Source organism: Vitis vinifera, chromosome 5, assembly GCF_030704535.1.
Source record: "Vitis vinifera cultivar Pinot Noir 40024 chromosome 5, ASM3070453v1".
Taxonomy (NCBI): domain Eukaryota; kingdom Viridiplantae; phylum Streptophyta; class Magnoliopsida; order Vitales; family Vitaceae; genus Vitis; species Vitis vinifera.
The window spans coordinates 24,098,049-24,125,434 of NC_081809.1; the positions used below are offsets into that span (position 1 = coordinate 24,098,049).

Genomic DNA, 27,386 nt, shown 5'->3' on the forward strand with positions numbered 1-27,386 from the left:
TGGCGATAAAAAATAACAGTAATTTCTAGGGATTTCCCAAATGCATGTGTCTCATTCAAATGAGGTTGTAGGCAAAAGTGTAGGAAGTTTTCTGCCCTTTGATTCTTAATTTGGCTTCTCTAGGTTGGTTCAGTACATCAACTAAGAATATTATTCTACAAGCACCTTCATTTATAAAGCATAACAAGGTATTTGTTCTATATTTCCAAGTGATGCAGTTGTCAATGTGAACATTAATCATGAAAGATGTTCGCATTTGTGGAGCTGAGAAGTGTTGAAGTAAAGCTATGGCACTGGGTATGATCAGACTAAAATTATCTAAGATCTCAAGCCATTCTTTTGCTTCCTTGTTTGATAATTGACATTAGTATTCAACTCTATGACCACCAACTACATTTAGATAGAAGAACTGAACTGAACAGAACAGAGAGACTTATTAGAGTAAAATGACCATCTCAGCTCTACCTTACTCCTTTCAAACTCTAGTAACTTTTGGTTATGCGGTGTATCAAATAGGCTTCAACAAGAACAAGTATGAGAGTCAGGCTGCTTACAGATTATGCTCCAACAACTGGATCAACCCTTCAGCCAGGTCAAGAAACGTCTTCAGTTTTGGGCAATCAAACTTCATTTCAAGGCTGCTCCCAACCTCCAAAAATGGATCCACCAGCCCAACGAACCTCTCCAGCTTCCTCATCTCATCCAAAAGAGAACCCTCCTCAGGAAACCCCTCAATCACTAATTTCTTTTCAGACAAGGCGTCTAGCTTGGTGTTGTTCCCTGGAAGCATTTCTCTGAGTTTTTCACAGCAAGAGGTAACAAACTACCTGAGGCACAGAAGAGCTTTAGTGATGGATTCAGTGAAGAGCTTGAAGAGTGAATTTAATTTGGCTTTCATCCATGTGTAAGCTTCTACTATTTTGTTCCAGACACACACTACAATGCTTTGTTTTGCTAGGACTCCCTCTCCCTCCATTGCTAATCACACACACACACTTCTAACCTTCACTTTGTTCTCTCTCAGATTTGAGCTTGGTGAAGTTGATTGTGATGGCATCCAACCCTTTATATAAAGGCTGTTAATGAAAGTCTGGGAATGCCAAAAGGTGCCTTCAATTAATGGTCACACACATGGCATAACCAAAGGTTTGTGTTTCATTTTGTCCATGTAATTTGCTACAATTTTCTAGGCAAAGTTAGTGATTCCGAAAAAAATTGTCTAGGAAAAATGAAAGGATACAAGTATTGCAAACCCTGATGCAACCGAAAATTTATGATGAATTTCATTATCTACTAGGTTAAAATTAATGTTTCTCAAAACTTATTCTTTTAACCTAGGATTTTAGTTTTTTATTGTATCATAATGAAAACTATTCTACAAACCATGGTGAAGTTTTAATGATGATTTTAGTTTCTCATTCTTTTCCGCAAACCTCTCCCATTATATAACCATGGCATAAAACTAGGTTTCAATCTTATGGTAGCCCAATTGATCAGGGCAAATACTGGGAAATGTGATCCCAATAAGTGACACATGGTTTTGAGTTCAAATCCTAGCATATTTACCTGGTGCTAGTTGTTATGAGACGATAAATACCTCAAGTTTTAGGTTCCATGGAGAGTCATAAGGATTTGACCATGAAAAGTTCCTCAATTATTAAAAAAATATATATATTTCGATCTTTAGTATTTTTTTTCAGTTAGTCCAAACTTGTCTTGCATATTATTTTTGCATCTCCAAGTCAACTTGGAGATTTGTATTTTGTATTAATTTCTGTAAATTTCTCTTAATTCTCGCTTGCTAATGCAAGTTTTACTTTTCCCCCTTACTAAGAATATTTCTAATTCACAGGTCTAATCCCACATCCTCATGTAAGGCGCCTTCTATCAGGAACTGGATTGAGCAAGGGCCTCATGTTGGACAAATCTTCTTGTCTTTGTGCTTAGCCATTCATTATTGCAATAAGTTCTTTTAGATCCTTTTAACTGTTGGAATTAATTGATCTTTTGGCTATGATATATACTTTCAACTTGGGATTAAAACCTTGAAACTGAGCTATTGCAGGGTATGAGTTACACAAAATACAATTTCAGATGTATTTTTTTAAGAATGGGTTGAGCAAATAATACAGAAAATTAGATCAGGTAGAAATGAACATTTCATTGCTATGAGATTAATACTTACAGAGGATGAAAAATCCTTCTCAAGGTACACAATGTGTTGTACAAAATCTAATCAGAAGAAAGAAAGTCAGTCCACACAGCTCTAGAAATCAAAACTAACTGCACAAATGAAGATGGTTATGATGTCAATTCAAAAATCGCATTAGGGTTTAATGAAGGATATAGAAATGGAATAGTTGCCCTGAGCGTGACAATTGAGAAGCCAAGGCCAACTGGGTTGGCCACCTGAAAAAATTTTGGCCTAAAAATTTCCTTCACATCCTTCATTATGATTGATTCAGGAGTGTGCTTGTATTCAATACCCTCAAGCCCTCGATAAATGAAAGGATAAACTTAGTGAAGGCATAAGTGCCTGCATTTGGTGCAGCAGATCATCGTCAGAATTTACCTGGGCTTGGCCTCTTCAGTAGGTTCATTTGTCCTCATGCATCTGCCATGTAAACCAAATTAATCAAACTACAAAATGATTAAATGTACAGGAATATATGAGATTTAATGAACTAACAGTGTAATGTAGTTAATTTTTCTGAATTTAAGATCAGACCCAGTAACCATGTCAAACATCAAAGTATTAATCAACTGCTTGCATCCCAGTTCATGCATCAACGTAGTGAAGCTAAGACTGCTAATCTTGAGCTTTAAAGTACAGTCAAGCCGATTGCTTGGCCACTTGAAAACCCTCACTCTAAAAGTTGTGGGTTCCATGCCAAATTGCTTGCATACCATAACAAAACAAGGTAAAATCAATTGGGAACTAACCATAATAGCTGTTCCTATTGCAGGATATCTGTTTATTTCTCTTTTGCAGCAGCAGGGTTCCGACCAAACTGGATAATCATTGGCTTGCCTTTGAAAACGTATCCATTCACTACATTCTGAACCATAGATTAAAATTGCTAATAAATGAGCAGTTCACTACATTTTGAGACCAAAGATTATAATTGCATGATAAATGAGTACTTTATAACCACTACAGTCAAACTGGCAAAAAAGTACAGGGAATAGAGACATCTACTTTAATGGTCAAGACTTCAAACAAAACTTCATAAACTGCTCTTATTTAGCAAAATCTCATATCATTTCTGCAATCACTCAATAAGAAGAGGTTGGCATCAACGAGATGGAGGTGGATTAAGATAAATATTACAAGGGTGGACATGCTAAAAATACTAAAGAAGGGTTTGAACCACCATATCTCTTATGAGATCAAGAACAGTGAGCGGGTTCTATTGCACAAATATATTGCAAACAAACCCAGGATGTTACTGATTGATTAGCCTTTCTATGGCTTGAGTTTGGAATCTGAGTTGGCAGTTGGATCCAAATTTTATTGACAATAGGGATTCTGAGTACAGGGGAAGATCAGATAAGAAAGCTGTTAGCAAAGTAGAAAGAAGAAAAAAAATTCTGCTAAGAAAAGGGTAGTTTCACAGGTAAAAAGTTGCTAGCAAAGTCAGAGCAAAGATACTTAGATGTCATTGCTTCTTAACTACATCAATCTGGTTGTCATTCACGTACGGGGGATATAAAGCAATGAAAACATGGAAAGACCAATGGAGTAAAACAAAATTCGATTTATTTATCAATGATTGGACTAGCAAGATCCTCAGATGCAGTTTCCTGCTTGCAATTTTAGTCAAGAATAAAGCACATAAGAATGGACTAAGTTACTAACCACAACAAAGTACAGCACATCACAATTTGACATATTCTGAAAGATAGAATTGGCATATCCAGTTTCATTAGTGTAGACACATACCAAAGCATGATGAGCAAGTTCAACTGATGGAAATGTCACAAAAGCTTGGCCCCTCATTCTTCCCTCCTGAAATCCAAAAGGTGCAATTACTTCCAGATTCAAATATTACGCAATTATAGTATTTTGATTTGGCTGAAAATGTTGATCAACCAACAAATTGCAACTATTTGTCAATATGATCATATTTCATGCCCCAAGACTAGGTTTAATCAAATGAAATCTCTCAATGAAAAGGCTCTCTTAACATTGAATTCTTTTAATAGAGTCATACAGATGCTCAAGGTTCTCATTCATACACAATGATAGCAAATGAAACCATTCATTAGCAACCTCTGTTGTCTCGGCCTGACATATACCAAGGCACTCCCATATATCCTCCCAGTAGCATTCACAAAGTTAAAATAAGAGATGATTATTTTCCTTAGTTATAACACTGTAATTACAGAAGCCTATGTCTATGTATGACACTACTTGTAAATAATCACAATCTCCCCCTTCATACACTATCCATATAGGACTTTGATCACATCAAACTGTGTACAGAAAAAAAAGGCCTTCTTAACATGTGCTCCTTTTGATGTTTTCACCCATATACACCCACATAAACACAGTTCTTGAAAATGAAAGCTTCAAAATGTAATCATGTAACAACTACCAGCATTCTTCTCTCATCCTAACATATTAAATAAAACCATATACTAAGGCACTCTCACATATCCTCTCAGTAGCATTCACCGAGTTAGATGTTTGTTAGCATGCTAGTTTGCCTCGATCCAAAGTTACAGCACTGCTAGGACAGAAGCCTCATGTCTTATGTAGGAATCTATTCATGTAATCACAGTCTCTCATGGGCTTAGATGCATCTATATAGGATTTTTCTCAACTGTAATCATATCTAGAAAAGAAAAGCCCATCATTTGCAGGAAGACTTAACCTATCCCAATCCAGTACAATACTCTGTTTAGGCCTCCAAGGATGCTTACCTAACTGGAAAACACTTGCGATACAACCCAGGCTATATCCAGAGTGAAAAAGCATTATTTCTGTACAAGATTCTAATACCTATTATCTAGTCACCCATCTTCACTATGTTTGCCGAATCCATGGCTCCACTTGGCTATAGACCTCTGTGAAGGATGGTGGATCATGACCAGGACTGCCAATGCTAACATCCTTAGGTGAGTAGCTCCCCTTGTGTGCTTCAGTGCTTATGGAAGGAGGGAAACCATAAAAACTTTTAGGACAAGGTGTCACAGTCAGTAAGTTATCTCCTTGGAAGGATTTCAGAATGCATAGGGTTATCCTAGCTATTCTGGGGGAGAATTTTTGTTTTCTCATAATTCTCTCAATGTCCATCACCAACAACTTTTCTGGAATCACGCCATGCAATATTTTGAGGGACTGGATTTCATCATCCCCCAATATAAAAGTGATAGAGATTAGGGTGCAGCAGCCAACCCCTTTGAAGCTCAATTTCAACAGAGATTTGGATGCAGTAGACCCCCCTGCCTGAAGTACCCTGATGCTCGATTATGATGGCTGCTCCCTGGTTAACCCAAGTCAAATGGGGGACAGCAGCCTCATACAGGATCACCCTACCTTTTCTATCAAAGCAAGCACAGCTATCAATGAAAGATCCCTTCATAATCAGAGGGCTTGAAAATTGCAAGAGCTAGGAGTTAAGGGAAACTCAGCCAGTCTTTACTTAGGTGGCTAATGGATGGAGAGAATCACGGCAATACATTATTGGGTGCATAGGATTGCGAATCTCACAAGCGTGTTAGGTTGTTCAGCCTTCTACCAGTCACCAGATTGGTTCATCAATAGGCTGACAGACTAGCCAAGAGAGGAGTCATCTCTCCTTTTGTCTCCATGGGGGATCCTGTACCCCCATTGGGTTTTCAGTTTAGGGACATATGGGGATTGTACGTAACTACATTCTCTTTCTGAACAATATCTCATCCTTCTCTGCGAATCTATATAATATAATTACATTTATAATTTCCAACCAAGGGATAAAAATAAAGAGCTTCAATGACATGACAGTGATACTTTTTTAAGTTTTAAATGTGATTTTAAGAATAAACTCAAACATCAATTTCAAACAAAGATATAAAAAGCTTGATCTATGGTTAGAAATTAATCAAGAGACTTCACCTGCATCAACTTCACACTAAGACCAGATTTAGCAGCATCCACACTTCCAAATAATGATCCTGAAGTACATTACATTCAAGACAAATCAACCAGAACCATCTTTGTACGAAAAAATATGCAAAGAATAAAAAAGGACTTCAAAATTACAGTTTCATAGAACTTTTGGTCTCTTTTATAAGGACCAAAAAGATTTAGCTAAAATGGTCATACAAGATTTTTAAAAATAAATAAATAAATAAATAAAAATAAAAGAAGGGGTCAATCAGATTTAGCACAAGTCAATTTTGAAACTCACCAAATATGAAATAGAAGTCATCTACAACCACATCTTTTGCCAAGTTCTTTATGTACAACACAGGAGCAGGATTCCCAGCCGCATAGTTCTGTATGGTCCAAGAAAACATCTTATTAATTACTCAACAAGTATGATATATGCACCTAAACTGAATCTTGCTTTTTTCAAATATGCTTCATTCATAATTAATGATTCCTTAAAATGTTTTTTTTTTTTTTAATAAGCAAGAAAAAAAAGGTAAATGCATATTTGTGAGGTGGTTAGGCATCTTTTTAAAATTCCTGCAGCCAACCCACCCTCAAACAGTACAGGCATTGTTGTGTGCAAAAAGTACTGACATCCGCTAAGATTAGAAAATTTGAAAACACCAGAATTCATATCAATTTAGGAAAATTATCAAACAGAATAAACTCATAAGAAAAATGAACTTGAGCATTTCCAGATGATGCTAACAGAAAAGGAAATGGCAATGAATAACTACAATATTATGACAAAATCATGTAAAAGCTCCCAAAAACATGTTGAAAAACTATGTTAAGATCTTGCCATACTATCTTCTTTTAGGAACTTTATATCAAGTAAAGCATAAATAAGTTTCCTGCAATTACTTTTTGAAAAATTAAGTTGACAAAGTTTTGATCTAGCAAGCAAATGGGTTAGGTTTCAGAAAATCAGTAAATTTGATTCATGCTTTGTACGTATTTCTTTCAAGGGATAATTGCATTTAAACTTTTCAATTCCAATACCTTAAACATTGGAAGTGATAAGATTTCCTCTGGAGGCAACTTTCCACTTTTTAATTCTTCCAAGGTTGCATAATGTTTGAGATCAAAATCCTCTTTCTCAGAATCCTCCGATTCTTTCATGATGCTACATTCATCTTTATGTTCAGTGATTACCTTGGGGGCAATTTTGATCTGCAACCAACCAAAGAGACATCAAAAAATGGTAAAGAGAAAAGACCATCTGGCAACTCACTTCTCTCAAAAGGGAAGGGTTATAACCTGCAACACAGGGTTCTTCTTTTTTATCATTGGAATCTCTTTAGGGACCAAGGTGGCAGGTTTCACTCCAACAGCCTCATGAGCCACATCTTTATCAACTCCAGGGCCTGCAATAGCTTCTCGTTTGACACGCTTTCGACCAGGTTTTGTTTCTCTTGGAGGCCCAGGAGAATAGGCTTTGCCATCAACCTCCTGAAAACATGTGGACAAGAAAGTATCAAAATCGGCTAGAATCTTGGAAGAGATATTAAAAAACACTCAATTAATTTTTGTTTACTAGATAAATAATATCCTATACAAGCATGATGATCATGCAATAAGAATACAAAGGAGAAGGAAATTCAAACAGAACACCACCAGCCACTGAATCTCATAAAATGTGGCCAAGAAAAATAAACACGCTTCCAGTTCTAAAGCTCTAGTGTTTGGATGGAGTAATTTATTTTGTATACATACAAAAAAAAAAAATATATATATATATATATATATGTGTGTGTGTGTGTGTGTGTGTGTGTGTGTGTGTGTGTGTGTGTGCACGAGTGTAACTAAGGCATGTCCCTTGTGAATCTTAGCAATGAAGCAGCAAGAGATCACCTCATCTGATGATTCCATTTCAGACTCGCCACTAGATAGGTCTTCCAAGTTAGGTCTTGCAGCTTCAGGGGGTGGAGGTGGTGTTGGCGGGGCAGGTACTGGAGGTGGTATAGGTGGGGTGGGCAAGGCCATACGAAATGGAGCTGGAATGTTCATTTTATTCATCAAGTGCAACACCTACAATTAAAAAGCTCGGTAATATAAAGAAAAAATAATTAATATATATATTTGTAGATGATTATATTAAAACCAACTAATGGATAATGATTATTTAACAAGGAAGAGAATTTCCATTCCATTTTTTTAGTAGCTTTTGTGTGAGATTAGAGCCAACCTGTACATAGAAGCGAGGAACAGCAATTAGAGCATTTACAATGTTGGTCAGAATATTTCCATCTGGATGGCTTTACCTTAGCAGTTTATCAAGAGTGTTGGGATGTGATAAAAGAGGATCTTATGAGGGTGTTTTTTGAGTTCCACACTAAAGGGGTAATAAATCAAAGCACAAATGCGACTTTCATTGCTATGGTGCCTAAGAAAAGCCAAACTTTCAAAATCTCAGATTATAGACCTATTAGTTTGGTTACAAGTTTATATAAGATAATTGCTAAGGTCTTATCAGGGCGGTTACGTAAAGTTCTTCATGAAACAATCTTTGGCTCGCAAGGAGCCTTTGTGGAAGGGAGACAAATATTGGATGCTGTATTGATAGCCAATGAAGTGGTGGATGAGAAAAGAAGGTCAGGAGAGGAAGGGGTAGTTTTCAAAATTGATTTTGAGAAGGCCTATGATCATGTGGAGTGGGGCTTTTTAGATCATGTGCTTCAAAGGAAGGGGTTTAGCCAGAAATGGAGAGCTTGGATGAGGGGTTGTTTATCTTCTTCTAGTTTTGCTATCCTAGTTAATGGGAATGCAAAGGGTTGGGTTAAGGCCTCTAGAGGATTGAGACAGGGAGATCCTCTTTCTCCTTTCCTTTTTACTCTAGTAGCAGATGTTCTAAGTAGGTTGATGATTAGAGCTGAGGAAGCTGGGATAACTGAGGGTTTCCTTGTGGGGAGGGATAGGACTAGAGTGTCCTTGCTACAGTTTGCTGATGATACCATATTTTTCTCTAAAGCCTCTTTGGATCTTCTTCAAAACCTTAAGATTATCCTTTTGGTTTTTGGGCAAGTATCTGGTTTAAAAATCAACTTAGAAAAAAGCACCATTTCAGGTATCAACACTAGGCAGGAAATGTTGTCCAGTTTGGCTTTGGTTTTGGAGTGCAGAGTGTCAGAGTGGCCTTTGTCTTATTTAGGCCTCCCTTTAGGAGGGAACCCAAAGACAATAGGATTTTGGGATCCAGTGGTTGAGAGAATTTCGAGGAGGCTGGATGGGTGGAAAAAGACCTATTTGTCTTTGGGTGGGAGGATTACTCTAATTCAGTCTTGTCTGTCTCATATCCCTAGCTATTTCCTTTCCCTCTTCAAAATCCCTGTATCTATAGCTTCAAAGATTGAGAAGATGCAAAGGGATTTTCTTTGGTCTGGGGTCGGGGAAGGGAAGAGAGATCACCTTATCAGATGGGAGGTTGTCAGTAGACCAAGGGAGATGGGAGGTTTGGGCTTTGGGAAGACTTCTATGAGAAATAGTGCCCTCTTAGGGAAATGGCTTTGGAGGTTTCCTAGAGAAAGGAGCGGTCTTTGGCATAAGGTTATTGCGAGTATATATGGGACACATCCTAATGGATGGGACGCCAACATGGTGGTTAGATGGTCTCACAGATGTCCTTGGAAGGCTATTGCTCAAGTTTTTCAAGAGTTCTCCCCTTTTGTTCGCCTAGTGGTGGGCAATGGGGAGAGAATTCAGTTTTGGGAAGATCTTTGGTGGGGAAACCAAACTTTGTGTGCTCAATTTGCTGAACTCTACAGAGTTAGTTCTGTGAGAAACCTTACTGTCTCAAATGTCCTTGGCAACTCCTTTCCATTGTCTTGGAATTTTAACTTTCGCCGCAATCTAACGGATTCAGAAATTGATCTCCTTCAGAGATTAATGTCCTCCCTTCATTCTGTGCTTCTTTCCCCTTCCTCATCAGACTCAAGAGCGTGGTCTTTGTCTTCGTCAGGTTCGTTTTCAGTGAAATCTTTTTTCTATGCCTTGTCAAAAGATTCAAATCCTTTAATGTTCCTTCCGGCCAAGTTTTTATGGAGCTCAAAAGTCCCTTCAAAGGTTAAGGCCCTCGCTTGGTTAGTAGCACATGGGAAGGTAAACACTAATGACAAGTTGCAATTGAGAAGACCCTACAAAGCCCTCTGTCCTCAATGGTGCATTCTTTGCAAAAGAAATGGAGAGTCGATTGATCATCTTTTTCTTCATTGTCCCGTCACCATTGGACTTTGGCACAGGTTGTTCAATCTAGTAGGTGTGATTTGGGTCCCTCCAAGGAGCATTGAGGATATGTTGGTTATTTCCTTTAGAGGCTTGGGGAACTCAGTAAGAGGCAAGATTCTTTGGCAAATTGCTTGCCTTACTTTGATTTGGATGGTGTGGCAAGAAAGGAATAATAGAATCTTTGAGGATAAAGGGAGAACGGAAGAGGTGGTGTGGGATTTGATTTGGTTTTACTCTTCTCTATGGGCTTCTTGTACTGAAGCTTTTAGAGGAGTTCCTCTAAGCATCCTTCAAATCAATTGGATTGGGGTTTGCGTTTAAAGAGTTTGAAGTTTGTTGGGTTTTCTCTTGTTTTTAGATTACTATTGTTGGGTGTTCTCCTTGGTTATTGTGTAGGAAGGACCTCTCATCCTTCCCTTGGTTTTTTTTTTCTCTTTCTTTTGTCTCTTTTTTCTCTTCTGTATTTGTTCTTTTATTAATATAATCTTCTTCGTTTCTGATAAAAAAAAAGAATATTTCCATCTGGTGGGGGGTAAGCGTACCTATAAGATAAGCATGTCACTTCATTTTTTTATCAGATACAAGCAGGTTACTTTATGTAAACCAGACAGGAAATCTCTGTGCCAACGAAGAAGGAATTATTGCCAAACAAGAACGAGAAGATAAACAACACAGATAGTCTTTTATTTGTAAAAAATAAAAATAAAAATAAAAAATATATAGAAACACCGGATGGTAAATTTTGGCAACCCAAAATTTGAGGTAATTGAATTACAAAACAGCTCGTACTTCAAAAGCCTAGGGCATCCCTCACCCACTCTCATGGATCACTCTTAGTAGAGCTTTTTCTTATTTTATTTTGTTACCAAACACTGCACTAATGCTTCTCATGTTAATATAAAGTAGAACAGGACCTACTACAGTTCTCACAAAAAAATATGTAGAGGAAGAATTTAGAATATATATATATATATATATATATATATATATAGAGAGAGAGAGAGAGAGAGAGAGAGAGAGATTACTCTCTTTTACTTTTTAACATAATCCCTCTGCTAATGGTGTTCATCAGTTATGCCCTTTTATGTTGATTTTTTCACGTGATAAAATATACTTGCGTTTGCATATGAAATTTCACATGAAGCACACACATGGGTCTCTACCAACCAGAAAGATGACGCCCCAGTTGATATCCTAAAAAGGTACATCCAAGATGAAGAAAGAGCTCATGGAGAACATATAAGAATTCTCTATTTATAACCCCATTTCACGTATTATAGATAAGGGTGCTAAAAAGAAATAGACACTAAAAATAGTGAGAGAAAAAAACACATACTCAAGGTGGGGAGGAAATGGGTAATCAATGCCGAGTCTTGCAGCGATGGGTTCACTAGCAGGTAAGGAGCTTGACTTCAATCCTTCACCGAGATCTCTGGCCATGGTAAAATCCTTTATTAAAGATGCAGGTTTAGTAAGATCCTTGCCAAATAGAGCTTCACTTTTTTGTTTATCATCCTCAGTTGGCTTATTTGCTCTCTCCACTAACAAAACTTTACCAAGAAACCTCAGCCTAGCCAAACATAAGAAGACAATACAAGATATACAAAATAAGGCTCTTGTGATTAAAGAACAAGGAAATCTAATAAAAAGAACTGTGAGATAAGTACCCATTTAATTGGCGTAGTGCTTGAGAAGCCAACATTTCACTCTTGAAATCCACAAATGCACAGTTCCTCAATCTGCACCAAAACAAGAAAGATTATGAAAGCTGCATATACTCTCTCTCTCGCATACACACACACGCACATACATGCATACATACACAAAAGAATTCTTGAAGAATACAAAACCAGAGCCTATTACTCACCACATAAAAAAAAAAAATTACTTATAGTATGCTTGGCCCGAATCAGTAATTTTTTTTTTTTTTTTTTGTTTTACACCGCACAACTCTTCCTCAACCAGGTTTGGGCAGAATAGTAGAGCAAGAAAAATATTAGTAGGATAGCAAAAATTTGCTCCTTAGTCCTTATCATTAATTGACTAGTTGTAAATAGCTCTAAGGCTATGGAATAAAGGATTATCTCAAAGCTACACCAAGGTATTAACAGTGATTCTCAAATATTGCAAGATAGAATGCAATACAATGAGATAGAACGCAAGAGGAACTAAGACATGGGGCAAGTTACCTAATGTTAACAGTCGAAGCAAGTCCTTTCAATCTAAACTAAAGAAATTAAAATAAATTAAATCTCCCCAAGTAGAACTCAAACCTACAACCAATTAATAGTAGACCACTAAGTTACCAAGGAACAACAGGAGATTAGATCTCATACAGTTCAATTCCAATTCTCAACCCCTGATGAATATCAGCATGAAGGTTCCTTCGAAACTCTCGGAACTTCTTTGTTGTGGCCCCATTCCATGCCTTATTTCATAGGAAACCTCAAAGTGGCTCTAATTCATATATTCCAATCTCATTCATTTAATATCCCTTTGGTGTAATTGACATAAGAGATGTCATTTCTACTAGAAATTGCAATAGAAAAGAAAAAAAGGGGAAGGTTTGCAACGATTTTGAAATTTTTTTCCAATAGTTAAGTTGGCATCATGGTTCAAAGTCGCGGAATCAGCCATCAACTTGGAGGGTCTCAAGACACATCGATCTCGACTTCTCGGCTCAATATCGGGTGATATGCAAAATAAGATTGTTAAAAAGTTTTTAAAATTATAAAAATATTATGAAAATTTTTAGAAAAAATAATATAATTAAATAAGCTTTAAAAAAGTAATAAAATAAAATTTTCTCATATTTAACATTATTTAAATCGTTATAAAGTTTTCGTAGAATGTGATTTATGATAATGATAAGAATTGAAAATTAGTTTATTTCAAATACAATGATATTTTTACTAAAAGACATATAATTCAATTATTAATTCCATTTTTAGTTTCAATTAAATGATTACAACACTTTCTATTTAAATATAAATAGAAAACTATATTTATCAAACAAAGTAGAATATATTATTAATTAAATGATTTTAATATATTATTATAATAATAAATTAAATGGTATCAATATATTGTTAATGATAAATCAATACACCATATATGCTACCATTACGATATAAAATAATACATTACTTAAACTAATATAATTTATACCACACCATTAACATATAAAATAATTAAACTATTATCATATAAAATAATAGATTATAAAATATGATAATATATTACCTCAAACTAATGCAATTCATACTACACTTTTTCTTTTTTTTTGATAGGCAAATAAGAGGATGTACTATAAAAGCCTAGAAAGGCGAGAATAGTACACACGAAGTACACAAAACGCCCAAGGAACTAGGCCAAAAAGAAAAACCTTTCTTCTATCTAGACAAAAGCCATTCTATAAAGTCAAACAAGGACAAAGAATGAGACTCTAAATATACCCTACCCCAATTCACAAAAGTGTACAAAAAAAAAGAGTTTTAGACTACACTTAATCACTTAATGATTCATACCACATTAACATATAAAATGATAAACAATTCATACAAAATGACACATCTCTACCCTTTCTTTAAATCACCAATTCACACAATGCACACCTACTCACCCACACCATAGGGGGATAGACACACCATAGGAAGAGAGACGAGGGCAAATAAAAGAGAAAGGAGGAAATCACCATGACACCAAAGACCAAAAACAGAGAGAGGAGAGGGCAGATGCAGCAATTGCCATGCATGTTAATGGAGGAAATCAATATCATGTTGAGAGAGACTCAGTCATGGGTAAGGTCGATTTCTTTCCTCTTCATCATGCGTCAAGGGTCTTGAATCTTGAAAAGCTTTTATTTTTGAAGGCAATCTCTAATTTTTCAGAGATTTCTTAGCTTTGGTGAGAAACAGTATTTTCAAAGGCATTGGTGAGGCTCGCTTCAGGGTGCGCCTTGAGGCAAAGCGTTCCCAAAACAAGTTGAAATGTTCACAAAAGTGCTAGACTCCTAAAAGGTGCACACCTTGGAGTCGAAGAGTATCTAAGGTGCATTTCCAATGCCCCTTCAACGCATTAGTGCTTGAAGCATAGGCCTCGGACGTGCTTTTGTTGCTGCGACAAAACCAAAAAAAAAAAAATACAAAAAGGGTTGTCTTCAACCAAAAGAGCCTATGGAAAGTGCAATCAATGGAGAAAACACAAAAAAAAAAAAAAAAAAAAAAACCCTAATTCTTAATTCACTGTCGGTGAACTGTGGCAATAGCTCAATCTCGTGTAGATAACTTCGACATCTCTCCATTGATCCAACGAGATCTCCCGATATGGTCCTCGACTCTTTCTTTCCTTCGTTCTCAGCTCTTCCTTCTTCTCCCTTTTCCTTCTCCATTCGTTTCTTCTCTCCAATTCCAATATCTTTTCTTCTCCCAAATTAGTTTTATATTTTATTTTTCATTTTATATTGCACTTTTTTTTTTTTTGTTTCACACATATTAGTTTTTTCCTTATCTTTTTGTTTTGGTTTGGTTTTTCAAAAAGCATTCTTGATCTCTTTGTTTAATGAAGTTGGCCTCCTCCCCCCCCCCCCCCCCCTTTTTCTATTTAAAAAATTAGAAAAACACTATTTTCTTTTTCTATAATTGATTTTATAGTAAATAGTAAAAAAATTTAGATAATTGATTTTTCGAAATAGTAAAAAAAATTAGATAATTGAATTTATTTTACTTTGTAATTTTCTTTAGTTATTAATTTTTTTCAAACAACAAAAAAATTAGCAAAAAAAATTAGACAATCAATTTAATATTTAAATTATTTAGAATATGAATTTGTAGACTTTGAACTTCATTATATAATTGAAATTTTATTATTTTATATTCTAAAAAAGGATATGAAATTAATTTGAGATTTAATAGCAAAAATTTGCATAATTCAATTATAATTTAAAATTTTTATACATTTTAAATTATATTTTAATATTTATTAATTCTGAAAATGATGGTCTCAAAAGGCTTATACCTCGCCTCAAGGATACGAAAACACTTCGCCTTACGCTTTTGCCTTTAAAAACTTTGGTGAGAAAAATAATTTATTTGGGTAACTCAGACGGTTCAACAAAGTCAACTTAGAATATGGATCGAGTCAACCGAGTTTAAACGAGTCTTGATCGAGTTTGAGTTTGAGTTTGAGATGGTATTGGGTATCGTACTCGACACCGAAAGGGTTGAGGCAAATATGACTCAGCCAAGTCTTACTTTGAACCATGGCTAGTATCCTCATGCATGAGATGCACAATTAGTCACTATGGTTGGACTCTATTCTACATTTTTTAGCACATTCTCAATAGGACCCTCTTATCTCTTCCTTCTCCATGTTCAACTTATGGAAGAAGGAAAAGAAGAAATGCAAGATGCAGTGACCAATATTTTACCACAGCTCAAGCTCTAGCATATCAATAGGGACTGATATACAACTGCAATGGTACAATACTATGCCCTGCTTGGGCTTTGTGTAAATTTTTACAAAATGATTGGAAACCACCCCCATCCAACTTAATTAAATCTATAAGTTCTAAATTGGTGCTACCCCATAAACCTGAAAATGAAAATAATCACAGGACTGTGGTTTTGTAGCAGAAATGAGAACTACTTTATCCGTCATTCTTGAGGCATTAAAAAAGGGCAAACACTTCAACTACTGAAATGATCTAAAACTAAAAGTTTCGTTGTTTTCATTTTCTAAAAAAAGAAAACTTCTCTGAATTTCAGTCTCCACTACCAAGTAACAACCCCGTACTTTCATATACACAAACCCATTAAATATTTCCCTAGAAAATTTAAAAACTCGAATATTTCACTAAAAACCCATGAATAATAAACTATAAAATCAAAAAAATCAAACTTGCTCATAATTTTTTTTCATTCATTCCTTGTTTATATTTTCAAATTCGAAGAAATGCTAAAAAGGAACTAGAAAATTAGCGGGAAACATATGAAAACTCATACATGGAAAACGATTCGTACCTTCCAGAAGTGGAAGGACGGACAGAAGAAGCGCCATAGCTGGAGAAGAGGCGAGACAGGGTGTCCTGAGGAATGGCTTCGGGGAGATGCCGAATCAAAAGCGTCGCCGCCGATTTTTCTGCTTCAAAACTCTGCGTTCTAGGGCCTAACATGGGTTGCGAAGCCATTAGAGCTTCAATAGCACTTGCTTCCCTTCTTCAAACCTAGGGTTTCGGACTGGTGCTCAAAACGCTGCGTTTTGGACAATTTACAGATCTTGTGATGGAGCAACGGAGAAGACTAGTTAAACCATATTTTCAGAAAAATAAATAAATAAATACATTAGGTCATGTTTGGTTCAAGAAATATTATGGAAAGAAAAAAAAATATTAAAGAAAATTGATTTTTGTTTGATTGTTTTATGAAAAAACAGTAAAGAAAATTAAATATAAGTAAAATTAATTTGAAATTTATATCTTTTAAAATTATTTAATTTTTATATAATAGATAAAAATAAATGAAATTAATATAAAAATAATTTATTAACTTTTTTTTTTTTTCTATTTTTCTTCCCCGTATTTTCTTGATTTCCCATTGCCCTTTTTGAATATCATTATTTTTATAAGATTATTTTATTGAAATCATGAAATAATCCCGAATTTGTAAAAATAACTTCTCAAATATTTAAACTTTGAAAGTAATTTATTTTTTACATAAATATTCTTCTATATTCATATTATTTTCATATAAATTTTAAAAATAAATTTATAAAAAAAAAGTCATTTTTTATGCTAAAATACAAGAATGAATCCATTTGTAATTTTTGAATTATTTTCTCTCTTTTAATCAATTAACTCTTATTTATATCTAATTTCATTATTTTATATCTTAAATTATATTGATATATGCTATTGTTCAACAATTTAGGACTTGTTCTGTTTTTTGGAACAGTGTTTTGTTCTCTAGAACAAATGAACAAGAAAACACATTTGATAACAAAAAACTATTTTTTATTTTAAAAAATAAAAAATAAAGTGTTTTCAGATAACATCTTTTAAATTTCTTTTTATTGTTTTCACTTTAAAAAATTATTATAATTATCCAAGTATATAGAATAATTAAAAATAAAGCATTAGATATAAATTTTATTTTTAAAAATTTTAAAAATAAATTTTAAAAAAATATTTAAAGTTCCTAAACAAACTTTTATTTTACAAAATATTATAAAACAATTTTTAAAAACCATTTTTAAAAATTGATTTTCATGATTCTTTTCAAAAACAATTATCAAATACGACCTAAGATTTCACCAGTGACTTGAATAGACCAAATTCAAAATTTGATATAATATTAAATTTAATGTCATTGTTCTTTAATGTTTTGTATGTAACAAAACACCAAAAAACAATTTTTAAAAAACTATCATCAAAAACGGTTTTTTAGAACTGTTTTAAAAAACAGTTACCAAATAGAACCTTAGACTTCACCAATAATTTGAATGAACCAAATTCAAAATTTTAAAGTTTAATTAGGAATTGAAAGTCAAGTACAAACTATAATATTAAATTCAATATAATCTTTTCTCACATATAAATTATAATTTCTACTTGACTTTCAACATCTAACTAAACTTTAAAAACAAGGCTTCTTATCACAATGGTCTTTCCATTTTTTGTAATTTGGAAAGTTCTTTTCCTCTCTTTGAAATTTTGAAATTTCCATCCTTGATGAAGAAAGTGTTTTGGCCATAAATTTCTTCTACTCCAAACATAATTGATTTAGGACTCTTTCCCATTATTCCTTGGCTTATAAGTCTTTTATCATAAATTTTTTTATATTAAAAAAATATCTTTTTAATAGTATCTTGACAGGTGACATAAAAATAAAAAAAGGAAGTTTCATTGTGTTACGTTAGAAGTCACCAATAAACCTAAAGAAGCAACATCCTCCACCATACCAAACCATGATCTAGATATGAGTCATGGGGCCAAGCCAATCAACATGCCCTCAAAAAGAATCACCTATAGGAAGAACAGGGATAGGAACCCTGAATTTACACCATTCTGGAATATAGAAAATAATTTAATCTCAAAGTATCAAATTATAATAAATAAATTAAAATTAAAGAGTTGCAGAAACAACCTACTACAACCAAGTCCCCTGATCAGGCAAGCCAGTTGAGGGGGAGGATCATCAGCCTTCATGGTCTTGTTCTGAGAAGCAACCCAAAGCTCCATAGACTAAGTCGAAACCATATCAATTCTCTGCAGTTTCGTGTTTTCTTCTGGGTACACCAACCTGAAAAGTCAAAATGTATAATATTAAAGACTTCTTTAAGAAACCAACCAAAGCTCCAAAAAGAAATATAGAACCACATATATAAATTATGACTTGTTCAAGTATTTAACCAAAGCCCCAGAATCAAATCTCAAGTCTAAAAAAAAGCCTAAACTCCATTGTTGCACCTTTCATTGGTTTCTGCTGCTTGCTGTTCTCTGGAACTTCTGAATGGTGATGATTTTGATCTTCATCTTTGAAGCTTTGATATACCTCTCATATGTCATTGCTCACAATACCGTTTATGGTTTGCTTAAGATCATAATTTGGTTTTCTGGTCCTGTTTTCCGTCTTCTCTTCTCCATAGTCACTAAGTACCCAAGCTTGGCGCTTCTCCTAGTCACATTTTGGATTCATCGAAAACCAGTGTGGATTTTTCTAGTTCAATCATGGGTTTCAGTTAAATCACTTATTAGGCAGCCATTGAGCTTCACATCTACGCGTCTTTCTAAACGGGTGGTTCCTTGCTTGATCTGGTTGTGGCATCTTTTCGTTTGTCTAAGCTTCTATCCACGTTTTGGTCAGGGAAGGAAGGTTCCCAAACAGATCAAGTTAAAGCTTGCAGTTGACAAGGAAAGGAACCGGGTTTTATTTGCAGAATCAGATAAAGATTTCGTAGACATTCTCTTTAGTTTTCTCACCTTGCCAATTGGGACTATCATAAGATTGGCTGAGAGAAGATCGGGTATTGGATGCATGGATTACTTGTATAAAAGTGTTGAGGCTCTAGATGAACAGTTTCTCGAAACAAAAGCATGCAAGACTATGCTGCTCAATCCCAGAAGTGCCTATGAAGTTCACTGTAGGAACTTGGCTCTCAAGATTGATGGTACAGAGCCTGCTAAGCACTACACATGCTCAAAGATGTTTTGCTCAACCAAAGCTCAGAAAATGGAAGGTTTCCGTTTGGCAAGTATGGTCAAGAATTCAGTATGCAGTTGCGGACGAGCAATGGATAAGGAAGTATTTCTAGAATACCAAGAGAATGTCACAGATGGAGATGGGGTATTCATGAAGGGAACAAGAAGGTTTACAATAACGGACAATTTGCACATCACACCCATTTCTATGTCACATAGCCTTGCAATGTTTCAGAAGCTCAGACTGGAAAGTGGAAATGGCATTGAAGCACTGACTGTGACTGTTGATGAGGAAGAGGTACTTCTAAAACTCAGCACCTAACTATATATCCTGAAAAAGAGTAAACTAATTGGCTTTTTAAACTATGTTTGGTTCCTGAAAAGTATTAAGGAAGCAAAAAAATGTTTTTCTTATGTTTTGATGTCATTGAATAATGTGAGAAAAAAAAAATACTAAAAAAAGATGAGGGAAAATGTTAAAAGATTTCTCCCCATTTTCCTTAGATAAAGGTGGGGAAAGTTTGGAAAAAATTCATTCTTTTAACAATTTAATCTTCTTTCTTTCAACTTTTCCATAGAAAACCTAACAAGCTTACTGTTTTCTTTCCTTCCTTCAAAATTTTTGAAAACCAAACCTAGCCTTAATGTTCCAAACAGAACCTTAGAGGTTACTGAAGCTTAATCTACACTCAGATTCTAACTCATGGATGATTGAATTTTTCATTATCACTTATTCTAATAAATCTTTTTTCACCCAAGTCCTATAAATGAGATTTGATTGTAACTCTCTCTTATAATTGGTATGATATATGTTCTTTTGTTGTTTATCTTGAATTAGGTTTTGTATCTACTCAAGCGTTCACTAGTATCCAAGACCCCAATGACAGAGTCATTCTTGTCCAATGAAGAGAACACAGAAAATGCAGCATCATCCAGCAGATCTAACCACCATGAAACAAGATCACAAAGACCATCTCATAAGTTTAGGAAGATGAAGGTAAAGCTCCTTATAGACAAGTCCAGCAGGAGGGTGTTATGCCTAGAAGCTAAAGAAGACTTTGTGAACCTGGTTCTGAGCTTCCTCACGTTCCCTCTAGGTTCTATAATTAAACTGTTAAGGGGACATTCTTCATTGGGTTGCATGGACAACTTGTATAGAAGTGTGGGAAGCTCAAAATTGGAGGATTGTTTCAAGTCTACCAAATGCAAGGAGATGCTTCTTAGTCCCAAGCTTCCAATGGATTTCAGTTTGAATCAATCGCTACCAATCAGAGAGGAGGATCCAGCAACCTACAGAAGTTATAAGTGTTCTGATTGCTTCAGGAAAAATATGGTTTGTTTGTATCCCTGGCATGAAAAACTCTGCTTTATGAATCCTAAACTTCCTGGTCAGGCAGTAAGTGGAGGAGGATTCATAAAGAAGGAAACCTTACTACTGATCAACGATGACCTAACAATTCAACCACTATCACCTATCAATGGCATCCTTGATCTTGACAAGCTTAGAGTCCTTGTGAGCAACTCAGAGGAGCATGAGGTTGAAGTAGGAGAAGAGGAGGTAAATCTAAATCTCTTTTCTCCACAAACATTCATATATACATATAAGCATCTCCATCAGGCCAAGTCAGGTCAGGCTTCCTTTGCATTGAAAGCCCATGGGGCCAGCCTCCTTTCAAAATTCATAATCTAATTTGTGCTTTGTGGGACTCAACCCATGCCTATCCCTTGGAAAGGTACGAATCAGCCTCTTTTTTTGTTTTTGTTTTTGTTTTATTTCTTCCATTAATTTATATCTATACATATTCTGTCTAGACTTTTTTTTTTTAAAAAAAGACGCTTTTGCAGACCTAGGCTTACATGTAGGCTTGAATGCAGGCCTCAGTCTGTTTTTCTTCCTCAAGTCCAACATTCAAAAAAAATAGTTACTATTCACAATGGTAACTTGCCAATGTATATATATATATAGACACACACACACATCACTTTCTTCCAAAATTTTCACCAAAACATCCACAAATCAATTCTCATTACTTTGCTTTTGCATTAAATTTGTTGGCAATACAAGTAATGGAAAAAACTGGAAGAAATTGAATTATCGATGGTTTCAGAGCACCAAATTTGCTTGGAGCTTTTGCTTTGATTTAGGATTAGGTGTTGAATATAATATTGATAGCCGCCTTTTGAAGGTCCATCTAAATCACAACAAACAAGTCATACTTCTACATGTGGCTCAACTAATGAAATGCAACAAAATAGGAAGTTTACTTCAAATATAAGAAACTATATGAACAGGGTAGAGATTCCTCAAGAAAACAACAAAAAGGAAATGAAAGCAAAATGTAAAATTTGTAATAAACTTCTTGGCGGTGCCTCATGATGATTGAATTAAATAAAATAAATAATGATGATTTTATTTCTTCTACAACTTTTTTAGTCTTTTTTCATTATTAAAATGAATAATAGCTAACCATTCATTTATAGCTTCTAGTTTAATAGGCCAAAAAATTAAAGATATTTCACCCTGATATTTTGTCAATTTTTCTATCATCACAAATATTATATCATCGGATATTTCTCATTACACGAGATGAATATTAGTTATTTGGATAACGACTTGATGAAATGTTGGATAATATATACTACAAAAAAATACCCATTGAAATATGAAAAACTTCAAAAAGATCTCTTAAAAGGTTGGCAATGTACCAATCAAATTCAGATAATGCATCAATGACCTTCACAATCTTTGCTAACCAATTTGATTTCAAAAAAGTTCTACCACTTATATATTTTGTAATTACCTTTTAAAGTTTATACATAGAATTCTACATTGTAGGCATGTCTAAGTTTATATTTTTTCTTCTCATATTTAACATTTTACAACATTCAAAGTATAATTCATGTCTTGCTTGAGAGCTATTAACACTTTATATAATGCCTCTAATTTTTTTTGTAAAAAATCATCTACAACCACTTTTATTTCATCTTTCACATGTAAATTTAAAATACGCATACAATAGACATGAAATAATTTAGCATGGTCAACTAGTAATTGCAAATAACGTTTCAGTCTTTCTACTGCCGTGTCATTGTTAGCAGCTTTATTGAAGGTTATTGTAAATATAATAATTAAAATATAATAACTAAATAAAAAGAAAGATGTTCTTAAATTGGAGAAATCAAAGAAGAAATTCCAAGCAAATTCAATACTCTGAAACCACCGGTAATTCAATTTCTTCAATCACGCTACACTTGTAACACCAACAAATTGAATATAAAAACAAAGCAATGAGAATTGATTTATGGATGTTTTAGTGAAAATTTTGGAAGAAAGTGATATAGGTGTGTGTGCATATGTATAGACAGAGAGAGAATTTTTTGCCTTCAATCGCATTACACTTGTGTCACCGGCAAGTTGAATACAAAAACAAAGCAATGAGAATTGATTTGTGAATGTTTTTATGAGAATTTTGGAAGAAAGTGATGTATGTATGCATATAAGTAGACAGATAGATTGACAGAAGAATTTTTTAACATTGGCAAGAATTTTTTAAAATATTTTTTGAATGTTAGACTTGAGGAAGAACAAGAAGTTGGGTCCTGCATTTAAGCCTGCATGTACACCTGCAAAAGTAGGCCTTTTTTTTTTCTTAAAAGTCTAGACAGAATATGTGTATATATATATATATATATATTCTGATAATAAAAAAAAAAAACATGTACATACATAGACTAATGGAAGACATATTAAAAAGGAAAAAAATCAAGCCATCTCTAGAAGATAGGCATGGGTTCAAGTCCCACAAAGCCAAAATTTTTGAAATGTTATAAATTTGGAAAGTGGGGCTAGGTTGAGGCTGGGATTGTCAATGAGCCCTACATCAAAGGAAGCCTGGCCCAACTCATTGACCATTGAACCTGGGATTCAGGATTTCAAGCCGACCCAGCCTGATGGAGATGCTTATAGGTGATAGCCTGCTAACAAACATTCTATTGCTTATAATATTTTTAGTAAGACACTTTTACGATACTTGCTGTGGAAAGAAATACTTTAATGATATCAACTAATATTGGGTCATTCACTGTGAATGACAGAAAATAAGACTGTAAAATCTTAGTTTTAAAACTCTATTCATAACGAACCTTGGTCTTCTATCTTTACATTTATACATGTCAAAGAAAACCTCAAGATTACACGTAGACATCCTTTATGGGCTTATTAAAATTATGCATTAAGCTAACTAAAACCTTTAAAATTTTAATTTTATCATGGATAGCCTAGTGTTTAATATCATAAAATTATTTTTTTGTTCTAATAGTATAAAGCAAAGTAATAACACAAAGCTCAACTTCTAAGTTTTAGGATCATTACTATTGATTATAGTAACAGATAGTAATAAACAATAAAATGATGGTTTTTGTAGTATTTACGAGGCTTTACCTGTTAGAACTAATTTTTGTGAATTCAAGAACCAATTTTTTTAGATGTCATTAATTTTTGGCATTGATAACTTTATAAACAATTTATTCAACAAGAAGCCAATGGATAGAGTGGTAGAGCCAGGCCCTAGGAGGGATGGGTTGGATAGGGTTCCTACCTCCAACATTCTTGGACAAAATGGCTACTTTGGAACATCAAGCCTATACATGCATAGTTTGATATAATAAATATAAATTTAAACAATAATTGTATGAAAAAAGATAATAAAACTACAAATCAATAAGCTTCTCTTTTATTCCAATAGTGTAAAACTAAAATCAAAGTTCAGTTTGATTCATAGCCCTTCTCAGGATCAAACCAGTGCATTCATTGGTACAATACATATAAATTTTTAAGAATTACATGTAAAAAGATTCATAATGAAAACAAAGATTACTAAATTCACCTTAATTCATAACATGCAAGGTTTGAACAATAATCACATAAAAAAGGGTCTAAGTTAAAATTATAAACCCATAACTTCACCTCAATTTATGTGTGTGTGTGTGCCCTTATTGTCGATCACAAAGTTGTGGTTAATGATAATATGCAAGGGTGCATTTACAGTCCATAGTCCAAAAACTTCTATCAAATTTGCTACATAAACACCTACTACTCTAGCAGGTTACCATTGAAATAGTGTTTGCTACTATACTCCAACAATTCGATCCTAACAAACACTCTTGTTTTTTTGTTTGTGAGTGAGTCTTTAAGTTCTTCTTTGTTATAATATGAGTAATATTTTTAAAACAGAAAACCTTCCATTTTAAATCATAATACTTGACAACTATGAGCAATAAAATAATATAGTGATTATAGCAGCATATGTAGATATGTCCATAGCCCAAGAAAAGAAAGCAAGACAGAACAAAAGAAAACAAAAACATAAACACAAACATAAACCAAAAAAAAAGGAAGAATTAGCCAAAAACACTAAATTTTGCATCCACTTAAAGAGAGGATCACTGGATTCCCCAATAAATCATGGTCCGTTAACATCCTGTTCCTTTTAAAGACTAATTTGAAGATTGGTTATGCAGGCTTTAATTCTCCTCAAGGCTGCTTTAATCTCCAAAAGTGTTCTGAATCATGTCTTCAAACCAAATGACCTGGAATAAATGGTAGGCTAATGCTGCTCAAGTGTATCCCAGCATGGAAAAGGCCAGCATTATTTGGGATTGGCTGGGTGTCTTCAGCTCTGTCTGGTTGACAACCTAGAGAATAAAGATTGGGAGCTCATTTTTTGAATTTCATTGATAATTCCGGAGGTTGACCATTGATCCTTGTTAGGGCTTTTGTTGGTTTTTAGCTGGGTTCTACTTGTTGGTTTTTCTCTTCTTTTTTTTTTTTCTGTTTTTCCCTCAGGGTTTTTCTGTACATTTTTGGTGTTCTCAAATTGTGCCCTGACTTGATTAGACAAGTTCAAACTCATTATTTCTTACTAAATATTTTGTATTTTATTAATGTAATTGTGGACTCGCATTTTCACGTGCATCCCCACTCGTCGGCGAGACTCATTTTTATTGGTGAAAAATTAGTTTTGGAAAAGTTGGAGTCGCCACTTATTTTATTTTATTTTAAAAGGGAAAATAAAACAAGAAAGAAAACCCTAAAGAAGCGACTTCATAGTTTTTGGAAAAACGTGTCTTTGAAAAACCCAAGTTTAGGTCCGGGGATCAGGTTACCTATTAGGAAGGTACCTTTAAAAAGTAGCACCCCTCTAAGCCCTCCAAAGGTCTCTACTAACTAAGTTGAGGGAAATGGAGCAATTAATTGGTTGATTATAGATACCTAGGTTGGCTAAGGTGATTTCAGTACTGGCATACCGAAAAAGAGAAATCAGATCACAATTGCAAAGGAAAGTTTGAATGTGTACCTGGACTGCTTTTCAAGCGCTATCATAAAACATCAAAGTTAATATAGAAATATAGTACACAACATGCATTTTATCCAAGCAAATCTAACATACATCTAAGCACCCAAGGATGGAATCAGACATAGATATGGCTCACAACAACATGCAAGTTCATAAAATTCCAAAAAGCAAATGATAAAGAGCATACCTGAATAGCAAGCATAATTTATAAAATTCCTCCAAAAATGCTAGAGTGGTTAGGATAAGCATAAATTATATAACATATTCATTATGTCTAATATACAATACCAAAGTCAAAATTGAGCCAAGATAAGTCAAATGACCCCAAAAATAAATAACAAATTCAGGCAAAATACAAGATCATCAGCATACAGTTAGTAAAGAGAGCATCATAAAACAATTTCTAAAAAAATATCTTGGAGTGGAATTTAATCACAAAAAATTTCAGGAAACAACTCCTACACATCTAGAACAAGATACCAAAAGCCAAACACTCATTCGAATGACAAATTTCAGCAAAGACACCCAAAAGTTCCAAAAGGTCCAGATTAGGTAAAAATAAATAGTGACATGCATAAATGAATTTTTAAAAAATAATAAGTGATCACAAAAAATCATACAAAAAATCACACACATAGTTCAAAGTGTTTATATCACATAAAAAATGAATCTAGGATCGGATAGTATTCAAAAAAAATTTTAGAACACTCAAGCTAATCAGATGTCAAGAATCCAACATGTACAGTAGGTACGAATTTGAAAAATCATATCTCCCTCAAAGAAGCATATTTTTTAATAGTTTATAAATCTAAGATCAATTTCAAGAAGCCTAGAATTAAGGAAAAATATAGAATCAAATTTAAAAAGTCATCTGTTATTTTATTTCTGCAAAAAGATCTTGGGTGTCCAGAACTGGGTGAAAATAGAGCCCCCTTAAAGACTCATTTATATCTTCTATTCCAGAATTGTTTTCTAACTCAAATGAAACTTTAAATTCAAGTTCAAGGAATGAAGAAAGTCATACAAGTTTTGAAATTTTTTAAAAAAATATTCTGAAGTTGCTGAAATGAATTTTGAAACTAAATGGTCAATGGTTGAGTGAAAACTGGCAACAAGGAAAAAAAAGTTTTGAATTTTTTTTTGTGTGGGGGTTCCATCAAGTTTTTGTTCATGCAATGTAATCAAATTCCCCACTGCTATACCTCTTTGAGTATCTGAACTTGGAGAAGGGCAATGTCACTATAGATGGTGCTGAATCATCTTCAGTCTTTAACCGGTATCAATTCCAATCAAAACCATGCGATCTACTCGTGTAGTGCTTTCAAAATCATTTTCCGGCTCTCCTCTGCAAACTATTGTTTGACTATGGTAATGCTGCTTGTGTCCTAGAACCATTTGCATAGGCAAAAATAAAGCCCGATGCAGTTCCAGTGTACAGGTGGCTAATTCATCTCTAGTTTCTCACTCACTG

At 34.2% G+C, this 27,386-nt stretch overlaps 3 protein-coding genes across 3 annotated transcripts in view; 1 reads left to right on the forward strand and 2 right to left on the reverse strand.

Annotated features, from left to right (window-relative positions):
* Window positions 1-300: 300 nt before the first annotated feature.
* Window positions 301-16,778, reverse strand: LOC100247346 (U11/U12 small nuclear ribonucleoprotein 65 kDa protein). The gene is given in 13 exon segments (XM_059737152.1): window positions 301-827; window positions 2,186-2,614; window positions 2,944-3,059; window positions 3,944-4,009; window positions 6,101-6,159; window positions 6,396-6,483; window positions 7,142-7,312; window positions 7,400-7,591; window positions 7,994-8,170; window positions 8,328-8,403; window positions 11,694-11,933; window positions 12,031-12,102; window positions 16,384-16,778. Coding segments are annotated over 11 exon segments (1,392 nt in total). The 5' UTR covers window positions 16,551-16,778; the 3' UTR covers window positions 301-827; window positions 2,186-2,614; window positions 2,944-2,975.
* Window positions 16,779-18,239: 1,461 nt separating this feature from the next.
* Window positions 18,240-27,386, reverse strand: part of LOC100243941 (cell division cycle 20.2, cofactor of APC complex) — a 29,712-nt gene continuing 20,565 nt past the window's right edge. The window contains exons 8-9 of the mRNA XM_059737153.1: window positions 18,505-18,660; window positions 18,240-18,425 (exon numbers count right to left, since the gene is read on the reverse strand). The gene's annotated coding sequence lies outside the window, so the exon portion shown is untranslated. The remainder of the gene's footprint in view (window positions 18,426-18,504; window positions 18,661-27,386) is intronic.
* On the forward strand, window positions 18,667-25,532 carry LOC104879454 (uncharacterized). The gene is made up of 3 exons (XM_010652283.3): window positions 18,667-19,857; window positions 20,398-21,117; window positions 25,080-25,532. The coding sequence occupies exons 1-3, from the start codon at window positions 18,871-18,873 to the stop codon at window positions 25,155-25,157; spliced, it is 1,785 nt and encodes a 594-aa protein (XP_010650585.1). The 5' UTR covers window positions 18,667-18,870; the 3' UTR covers window positions 25,158-25,532.